The following is an 11,047-nucleotide window of genomic DNA, read 5'->3' as shown; positions in this document are numbered from 1 at the left end:
ACAAGTCGACATTATAATCTAGGTTAGGGTTAGTTTAGGCTTAACAGATCATTATGTCAACTTGTCAGAACATTATGTCAATTTGACAGATTTTTATGTCGGCTTGTCAGATCATTTTGTTGTTAAGTGGATGACACATTTTGGATGTGGAAGCGTTTTTATGGTAACGTAAATTATTCAATAAGTGGACAAAATCATCTAACAAGTCAACATAACTAATTGATAAGTCAATATAATCATAATTTATGACAAGTGATAGCAGAAATATGCCACCATAAATTTCATTACAGCTGCAGCAAGCAAACACTAATTTCTTCACTGCATTTTTTCACTTGTGGATCTTTTGAGCACTTCAAAATAAAGAACAACACAAACTTTTCAAGGATCAGTTTATCAATCTGACAAAAACAACAAGATCAACAGTATACATATAGTTACATCACATGATGTGACAAAAATACAGACCAATGATATCCAAGATATTACAATATACATGTAGTTACATAACATGATGTGACAAAAATACAGACCAATGACATCCAAGATATTACAATATTATTGTGGTATTTTGGACGAATGTGTAGACTGTTATATAATAACATAAAAAATGCTTGCATTTTAGGTTCATGGATCTGATAATGATTAGAGACTGTTCCCAAAACAGAGAATCAAACACCAAATGGTTTTAAAAACTCCTGTCTCCAACACAGATGAATGCATTGTCCTCCTCCAATCAGAATGTTTTCCATATTCTCATCCTTGGTATTGAGTTACATGACATCGTGTATCCATGGTTACTGAGGCTGCCATCTTTTCTCAGGACTGAGACAACATTGAAGACAGTATTTCATACTGAGCAGAAGAAACAATCAAAAAGAAACATAAGCACACAAACTACAGCAACAAAAATAAAAGATACTAAGTACAACAAACTAACACCTCATCTTTCTTTGTGCTATATGTACTGTTGACTTTTTTGTACTATATGTACTGTTGACTTTTTTGTACTATATGTACTGTTGTACATACATTGTACATTTAAAAAAATAACAGATCTGAAATAGATATGGTAGAATAAAAAAAGCTTGAATTTTTGTGAATAATAGCACAAACAAAGGGCAATATAAAGGACATGCACAACAGACACATTGACGCTTTTATATTCCATCTCATTGAGCATCATCTAGCAGACTATTGTCATCTCATTACTGATGCATTTGATGATTATTTTTGTTGATGATTTTTTCAAATAACTCTTAGTTTTTATTTTAATGAAAAATACAGTGAAACTTATCTATTCAGAACATGCTTGCTATCGGAAAAAAATCTTCAGATAAAAATAGTATTTTTGCCATAAAATTTAAAGCTTGGTGCAGACGGTTTGCACAACTATTCAGATAGCTCATATGTTTCAATGTATTATTATAAAGCTGCTTGAATAACTAAGAAATGGGGATGTAAATGATCTGTGAAACATTTCATCACAAACATAATGCATATATATTTTGAGCTCCCTACCAACTTTGGAGTCTAAGGGAGTGAATACTACATAGTCAATATCTTAACACCCCTCCAGCACATAATTCAAGAGTGATACAGAAAAAATTGTTTTAAAGCTATGAATATAGATTAAATTGTATTTAAGTCATACATGTATAAGAAATCATGTCAAACACTGTTTCATGTAGTCTGCCTTTGAAATTTACAGTTATTTGGAATACATATTCCAATATAGGTAATGCTAATGTTTGTAAACATATTTCTTACAAAGCAAATCTGTTGACAAACAAAATTTTTCTGTCAAACTTGCACTAGTAGAAAGATAAATCTAAGGCATAAATATGAAACATATCCAAACTTGCTCTTAATGTTTTTGGAAAAACAGCTTAAAATATACCCCTTTTGTGTTAGGATACTAATATGATGCCTCTGAGTTTGTTTGAAATTGGTCCAGTGGTTCTTGAGAAGAAGATTAAAATTTGAGAAGTTTACACTTGACAGACAGGCAGACACACACACTTTGGCTCAGTACCACTAATAATCACAATGCTGCAGCTATCCAAGACTGGTATGATTTTAAATTTCTCCTTTTCAATCTATATTAATCTAGGTGATGCATATTTATGAACCCTGCATAGTATGTGATTTTTTAAAATCTGTGTATTCTCTTTTCTGTTCTATATATGGTATTTTACATTTCCAATGTTTTTGCCTTTATGTCTTTACAAGTTGTAATGATATCCATTTCCTCATGAATGCAGTGCAGTTATGAACAATGCACATCTTAATAAATATAGTACGTCTATTTTTATAGTTGGGAATTCTGACTGAAATAAAAGTAAAATGTAAATACAAAAAATAAATTTCATTTTTGAAATTATAAAGTACTTCATGAATTATGCTGACAGAAAGTGTTGCAGTTCATAACTTCATGTATTTTCAAAATTAAAATTCTAACTATATTAATATCTTTTCTTTTCTATTCAAAGTAAATATGTTAATCCCAATTTTTGAAATACAACAATATCAGAATGTCAGAACAGAAATCATTAATTGATACATATAGTTCAGGACATATCCCCTTCTACATCTTCTGTAATACAGTATCTGTTATTGAATATTTAAAGCATGGAAATAAATCACAATATTGGAGTGTTCATGACTACCATCAATTATAAGGGTTGTCAATGCTGAAAATTATGTGAGAATGTAAAACATTTGTCTCCAGAACAATGGAACTCGTATTGTGACAGTATCAATCTAAATTCAAAAGGTATTTTACCAAGTAAACATACCAGCAGAATTAATTGAGTTTCTGACTTTATGGGGCCATAAAAGCATTTATTATAACAATGCAGCATTGATTCCTCTTAGACTTTTCAATGGCTGTTCTTGGATGTCCATTGTCTAGAAAACCATGCTCCACTCTGTATTTGTGACCTTTGATTTTGGTAAACAATGACAGGGATTTTTCAAATATTGATCAGTCTAAGAGACCATCATCTATATACTCCATCACAATCAAAATTAGTCAACAGCTCTTCAGAGTCCTTCACAATGAATGAGGTAGAAAAAAACCCATTGATGACGATACAGCCACCACCTGACCATTCATAAAATTGATTTACATTGAATTTATCAAAATAGGAGTAGATGTATGCTTCAGTCTTAGTTGTTCATTCATTAAAAGTCCATAGCTTTTAGGTCTCACTAGACTTTGTTAGTTTTAAATTAAACTTAACAGTGTAAAATAAATAATGATACTTTCTAACCATAAAGGACTTCTTTTGAGAAAAAAAAAGTAACCAGAGGCCCACAGGCCTTATCGATCACCTGAGTATTAGTTAAAAGTATCACTAGTCCAAAGGGCTATGAAATCTAGAAAAAATTCCTGTTCTACATAAGCTAAATTGATTCTAATATTCAGCAACAGTATAAAACAAGATGTCTTCTTAAAACTTAAATGCCCCAGGAAGTGCCTATACTGATGAACGACTTTACAAGATATGATATTAAGGGTTGCGAAATTCACAATATTGGTACTATATATCCTTTTCTGCTTTTCCTAAATATGCATTTAGTTTGTATACCATATTAGTAGACTCAAAGAAGTCTTTCAAATGATAAAGACAATAATCATTTGAATAATTTTGGCCCCACCCCGGAAAAAAATCCCTTACTCCCAGTCCTTGGTTATCATGAAATTTACAATTTTGGTAAATGACTACATATTTGCATGTAAAACTTTGATCCCTATGGTGGCCCAAACTTACCCCAGGGGCAATGATTTTTACAAATTTGAATCTGCACTATGTCAGAAAGCTTTCATGTAAATGTAAACTTTTCTACCCCAGTGATTCTCTTGAGAAGAAGATTTTTAAAGATTTTCCCTACATATTTGCATGTTAAACTTTGATCCCCAATAGTGGCCCCATCCTACCCCCGGAAACCATGGTTTTAACAAACTTGAATCTGCACTACGTCAGGAAGTTTTCATGCAAATGTAAACTTTTCTGGCTCAGTGGTTCTTTCGAAGATTTTTAAAGATTTCCCCTAAATATTCTATGTGAAACTTTGATCCCCTATCATCCTGGAGCCATGAATCTCGCACTTTAGGTAGAGAGCTTCATGGATATCATAATTTCTCAAATACATAATATATATGGGAGTAGAAAAGAGGATTTTCTAAGATTTAATGCATTTTCATTACATGACCATATTGGCCCTGCCCATAGGCCTGAACCCAGGATAGGTAGTCGGATTTTGGGGAGTTAAATTTTGGTCCAAAACTCTATGTCCGACTTACTGGAGTGTCCTAAGAAGATTACTATTTTTCGGGATAGTGTAATGTATAGCCAAGTGTTTTTAAACAACAAAAACATGGACGAAATAAACAAAATAGTAACTGTTTAATTTGCTGAGAATAAAAAGTGAAATATCGATGTCATATCCCAAAACATTATTGGAATACGGATAGAAATACATAAGAGTATTGATATGAAATTGATTTGTTGGGGGAAAATATCATATATCGACGCTTTTCTCAAAATATTATTTGAAACACAGGTAAAAATATTAGAGCATTGATTAGAAATTGTAAATTGATTCTTGAAAAAAGTTAGACGACTTACAAATGGGTCAATGGCAATTCCCTCCAAAATAACCTAAAAACTATACAACCGACTTATAGGCGAACCAACTTATAGGCGAGTATATACGGTAGACATTCCTGCACATGTCAACAACGAAAAATGGCTGTTTACAATGTAATTTATTAATTCAATTAACACTTTCCTATATCTAATTCAAATAAACTGGGTTTTTTAAAAAATGAAAATGAATTCAATTTATATCTATTTATCCGAAACATAACTTCACACACATTAACATTGAGTAGATGTCGTAAAACATCACTTCTCACCGTGACTTATTTATTAGAACTAAAAATAAAGATTATGTCATCACATGGTTCAAAATTGCTCGCAAACTCTTTAGTTATTTTTTTCTTTAGCTAAGAATAAAATATCTTATGGTTTAAAGTAAAGTTTCTTGTTTATTTTTTCAACACGACCAGTAACACTAGTAAATCAATATTTTACCCGACTGGACCTATCATTTAGTAGACTCGGCCGATCGGCTGTGCCTTAGTGTCAAACTCTGCCATGCCTCGATCTACATTCATAAATAGTAAATATACATTCCACATTATTTTTTAATGTTTCCTCTGCCAGACTGGTAATATTTTCATCTACTAACCAGTTTCTGTATTGCCTGATTAAGTTTTGTTTGTTTGAGATGGGTTCTGCCTATATATAACCCATTGCTTCAAAACTGGCTGACATTTCTAAATTCTAAGATGTTATTTAAAAGAAGCTTCTATGATTTCATGTAAATACATCATGCACATTAACAACAGAAAGCAAATTGTTAAACATAACTAAAAACTTGAAACTCAAACAAACACAAAACATGAAAATTATGCAATTATAATACATATTTTCTATTGACGTGAAAATGTTTCATTGACATTTTTCAATAAATTCTCATTTCGAATGTTTCTCCAATCTTTTTTTTATTTCTGTTTTTCTGATATCTTTGAAGTAAAGCACATAAAATTGAAGAAGTTAATCATCTCAAACTAGAATACAACTGTATTTCAATTCATTTTTCCTAAATACTATAAGCCATTGAAACAAATTACCATTTATGCATTACGCATCTAGTGTAATTTATTCATCTGCAACTACTTTTAAATCTGCTTAAGGTCCAGCCTAATTAAAATTCCAAGCTATTTTCGTGATGGTATTAGGTAAATTAAAGTTTAACATTCAAATAAATGATTTCATAAGAATTTTTGTACTTATCCAGTGTGTTCATGTAGTAAATATTTTTGTATTTTTTGTGATATTATGCTACAACACTGTCACTTGCGGTTCTGACTTTAAGCTACACGGTTACTGTTGACTTATTGTATGGTTTCAATAATCGAATAATTTTTTTACCATTTTCAGCTATCTTATTTTGACATGTGAACATATCAGCCCCCAATTCAAAAAAAGTAATCATTATTTCTTAAAAATCTTGAACATGTTATACTTTAATTATGTTTATGAATATCAGTAACTCTTATGTATTTTATACATATAAAAACAGAATTGTTTCCCAAGATCTGTAGTCATTGTGTTGTATAATATAAGTACTGATAATGATTGATTGATTGATGTTTTCCGCCACACTCAACAATTTTTCAGTTATCTAGTGATGCCCAGTTTTTATTGGTGGAAGAGAGAACCCAGATACAATGTACCTGGGAAGAGACCACCGACCTTCCGAAAGTAAACTGAGAAACATTCTCACTTACCGGCGCGAGTGGGATTCGAACCCGCGCCAACAGAGGTGAGAGGCCATGTGATTTTGAGCGCGATGCTCTAACCACTCGGCCACGGAGGCCCCTGATAATGACAATGAGTAATAAGTCAATGCTGTTTATATTTATCATCTCTCTAGTTTACTATAAGAAAATATTCTATGAAATAATGCTTGCTGGGCTTTTAAATGAAGTTGTGTTGTCTATGATTAAGGGGCTCTTCTACTACAGTCATTCAAACTTTCCTAATGGTTCTCAGCACTGTTTGGCATGAAAGGATTCAATAAGACATTATGTTATGCTTGTAATGAAAATTATAAATGTATTACATTGATTCATCCTTATGATTGAAATCCATTACAGTTGTTTATCCTAAAAGTCATTAGCCTATTTTACTCAAGTGTACACAGACTTTCTGTCGTATCAGTGATCAATAACAGATTTTTGGCATCATCTGAATCATTTCATTACAGACCGGTAATGATGCTGATATTTCAAAAGATATGTCCTTGACTTCTGATTTTGAATTTCTTAGGTTTAGTATTTACAGCCTACAGACTCTGTATTAAAACACAGCTTTTCAATTAATATATTAATTCAGTTTTAAGGAATATCCAAACAATGAAATTATTATTTCCTTTCACAGCAAATTTTTCTGTCTTTTAAAGCTACATGTAGCAGTTATCCAATTTGGTTTGTAAAATCCTAATTTCAATTAACAGAATTACAATGTATTAATTAAAAATGAATCTTCCAAAGTAAATGATCTTTTTATCCATTGTTTTCATAGCCACAATTTCCTGTTTTTTCTCCTTCTTTTTTTTCATTTGTACATACTTTTGTGTGAAGTATACATTCATAATTCATACATATTTCTTGGAATACATTGAAAATACAATTAAAATTACTGACTTCATACTAGCAGTATCCTAATTCAACTTTTCTCTGGAGTCTCTTAAAACAATTTTTCTTTTTTCAATTTGGAAGTTTATTCATGCATACGTCAATCCACATTAATTTTAAAGCATTGAAACCTAACCCACAATGAATATACAATGAAACTTCTCCAAACCAGCCCCTCAGAAAACTGGCCCTCCTGAAATATCAGTTGATTTTTAAAATTTTCCTTACAAAGAAATTCTCACAAAACCGACCAACCCTGAAAACTGGACATTGTATAGTGTACGGAGAAAGTAGTACTGAGTATCCATTGACAATTCTTCAAATGTTAGAATAAGAACGTTTATGTACTGACCAAATATTATAGTATGAGAATAAACTTACAAATGTAATCTAGTGCTATTTTTACAAGTGTTATATGAATGGGTCATTTATACACCCATGGATGAAAATGTATATAGGATATAATAATTCTTGTAGATTGTCATATATATATATATATATATATAAATCAAGCATTTCATAGCTTTAACTGGCTATAGCCTTGTACAAGAGAAGTGCTAAAAAACCAATTTGTACAAAAATGGAGTAGTGTTATCAATAACTCAACTAAATGTATATTCAATTACAGAATTTTTAAAACAAATTTTGGCCTGTAAAACTATCTGTTGAATTTGTCTGGAGATTTAAAGATCATGTTCACTAAATTGTGAACTTGTAATCATCATCTTCCAATAGAAACTGGTAGATGAAATAATATTGAAAGAAGTTTATATGGATGTAAAATGTGTGATTGCAATAGTTTTGGTGATAAGTATCATAATGTCATGGGATGTACATATTTTTCAAACAATAGAAAAATATTTCTTAACAAAAGATTAAGTAAAACACCAACATTATTAAGTTTAATCAGCTAATGAATCACTCTTTTAGAAGAAATTCAAGTATATACATGTAGCTATATATCAAATGAAATCCACTGGCTATGCTTCTAGTTCTGCATCAATAAACTTATTCTGATTTGCTAATGTGTCAGTTTTTCCCAATCAACAATCTTGGGATTTACATTAAACAAGTATCAAGACTTTTTTGAAAATATAAAATTTATATGGAGTTTTTCAATCTCAAATGCATGTCTATTTATTCATGAACAAAATGTTTATGCATGTTTATTCAGTTCTGGTGCTAAAAATTAATTTTTAAAAAAAATCAAAAACATGTTAGGTGTACATGTAGGTACAGTTATGCTTATTTAGATCTAGTGCTAAAAATAAACATGTTAGTCATTTATTTTGTTTCATTTCCGAGAGTGAAATGATAGTCCTTGTGGATTCATTATGGTTCATGGTAAAAAGAAATATAGTCTAATGATAACCGAGATAAAATATCACTAAATACTAAGTTCTCAGTAAACCAGCCACCCATCTCTTTAATCCGACCATTTCATTCAGTCCGTCGGTTTAGAGAAGTTTCACTGTACATTTCATTCAGTCTGGCAGTCCGTCGGTTTAGAGAAGTTTCACTGTACATGTAAGGAATACTAAGTTCTCAGTAAACCAGCCACCCACCCCTCTAATCTGACTGTTTCAATCAGTCTGGCAGTCCGTCGGTTTAGAGAAGTTTCACTGTACATGTAATGAATACTAAGTTCCCAGTAAACCTGCCACCCACCCCTCTAATCCGACTGTTTCATTCAGTCTGACAGTCCATCGGTTTAAAGAAGTTTCACTGTATATGGAATGAAAAGGTAAAAAAAAAAGTTTATGCATGTCTGTTTAGATTTAACGCTAAAAATAGAAAGTAAACACGATAGTCACTAATTTTGTTTTATATCTAAGAGTGAGTCCTTGTGCATCATGTTAAATGGTTTATGGTACAAAGAAGAAATATATATAATAATTGAGATAAAACATCACTAACTGCTAAGTTCTCCGAAATAAAATGAAATGCTCTAACTTAACAAGGAATCTTTTTAAATTCACACCTGTTTGTGTTCCACCCTCTCTCTGTCACATAAATGGCTAAACGGTGATTTTTGAAAAAAGCAAACCTACCTACACAGCTTTACATATTAAATTGTACACTTATTGTTTTACTAATGATGACATTTCTATGTCAAGAAGCACAGAAATCTGAAAGTGTGAATGTGACTAAAAAGTGCTTACAGTTCATTTCTATTTGCACATCTTAGATTCTGATTATTAAAAATATTGCAGATGCAGTTAATCTTCCATAGTATCCTACAAAAACCAATTTTTATAGTTATAGTAAACACAGCAAAATCCTACTTTGTTTGATGTGTCCAAAATCTTGGGTATCCTATGACCTTTAGGCCGGTAAATCCTTTCATGCATCCAGCTTGAATTTTACATTCTGGCCATCAACGTCCAGTTATCATTTAGCAACTTAAACATCAGATTATTTACATTTTCCTTTGTAAATTTTTTAAATGTTTATAACTAATGAATAAATTTTAGTTTTAATATATCACAACTTAACATGGTGTGTTTTAGCAAATACATTGATAAATTATGACATCAACTTTGTGTGTGAAATGTTTTGATATTTGATTTTGGGTGCATGTGCTGGAAGACACATTATAAGAAAATAAGGTATGTCAAATGTAAGCTTAAGAGTTGTTTAAGCTATTTAATTGGGGGGAAAATGACACAGATTTTTAATAGGATGGACCTACCTTAATTGTTAATCTTAGAGTTTGATTTTTTTAAAATTACCGATAATGGGTTACAGATCATGGATAAGGATGATTTAATTATCATTGTGATTTACTTACAACTTTAAAATCGCAGATCTTTTGAAACACTGTAAATTATATGATTTGATGGATGACCACAACTTACCTCTTGGAGCTTTTCGTTTTCCTCTTGAATGATTTTCTTTAAAATAGCTTGAGCTTTTTCCTACATTAAGAAACAAATTCTTATCAAAACAAAATTTCAAGTACACTGCAGCTGAAAAGAGAAAATCTTCCATTATCAAAAATTTAAATTGTCACGCCTGTACAATGTTATAAACTAACGACTGTAATTGATTTAAATTGTCACGCCTGTACAATGTTATAAACTAACGACTGTAATTGTCACGCCTGTACAATGTTATAAACTAACGACTGTAATTGTCACACCTGTACAATGTTATAAACTAACGACTGTAATTGATTTAAATTGTCACGCCTGTACAATGTTATAAACTAACGACTGTAATTGTCACGCCTGTACAATGTTATAAACTAACAACTGTAATTGTCACGCCTGTACAATGTTATAAATTAACGACTGTAATTGTCACACCTGTACAATGTTATAAACTAACGACTGTAATTGTCACGCCTGTACAATGTTATAAATTAACGACTGTAATTGTCACGCCTGTACAATGTTATAAACTAACGACTGTAATTGTCACGCCTGTACAATGTTATAAACTAACGACTGTAATTCAAATTGTCATGCCTGTACAATGTTATAAACTAACGACTGTAATTGTCACGCCTGTACAATGTTATAAACTAACGACTGTAATTGATTGTTTAGGCTAGATATCATCATCTTGATTTAAGTGCAGGGTTGTAATTCATGTTGTAGTGACTCCTTCACCACCAGTTAATAAGTATATACTGTTGACCTTTCCCATTATACTGCCACTTTGCAACCCTTGTATTACTGATTAAGTTTGTTTTTAGCTGAGTTGCAACAAAGTTGAACTCGGCTATTGGTTTGGTGATGCGGGCGGGTGGGTTGGCGGGCGGGCGGTTGGGCG

General features: G+C 31.4%; 1 protein-coding gene across 3 annotated transcripts in view; it reads right to left on the bottom strand.

The window, feature by feature from the left end:
- Positions 1-375: 375 nt before the first annotated feature.
- Positions 376-11,047, bottom strand: part of LOC125679255 (transcription initiation factor TFIID subunit 7-like) — a 42,529-nt gene continuing 31,857 nt past the window's right edge. The window contains exons 10-11 of one of the 3 annotated variants that reach the window (XM_056154498.1): positions 10,129-10,188; positions 376-852 (exon numbers count right to left, since the gene is read on the bottom strand). In XM_056154498.1, the coding sequence (XP_056010473.1) occupies positions 817-852; positions 10,129-10,188 (96 nt within the window). In that variant the 3' untranslated portion in view covers positions 376-816. Of the gene's footprint in view, positions 853-1,260; positions 10,189-11,047 lie in introns of those variants that run through there. The other 2 variants (XM_056154499.1, XM_056154497.1) reach the window with 2 other exon arrangements.

This window comes from Ostrea edulis, chromosome 2, assembly GCF_947568905.1.
Source record: "Ostrea edulis chromosome 2, xbOstEdul1.1, whole genome shotgun sequence".
Classification (NCBI taxonomy): domain Eukaryota; kingdom Metazoa; phylum Mollusca; class Bivalvia; order Ostreida; family Ostreidae; genus Ostrea; species Ostrea edulis.
The sequence above is the reverse complement of the archived record's forward strand: the minus strand, read 5'-3'. Positions and strand labels throughout refer to the sequence as shown.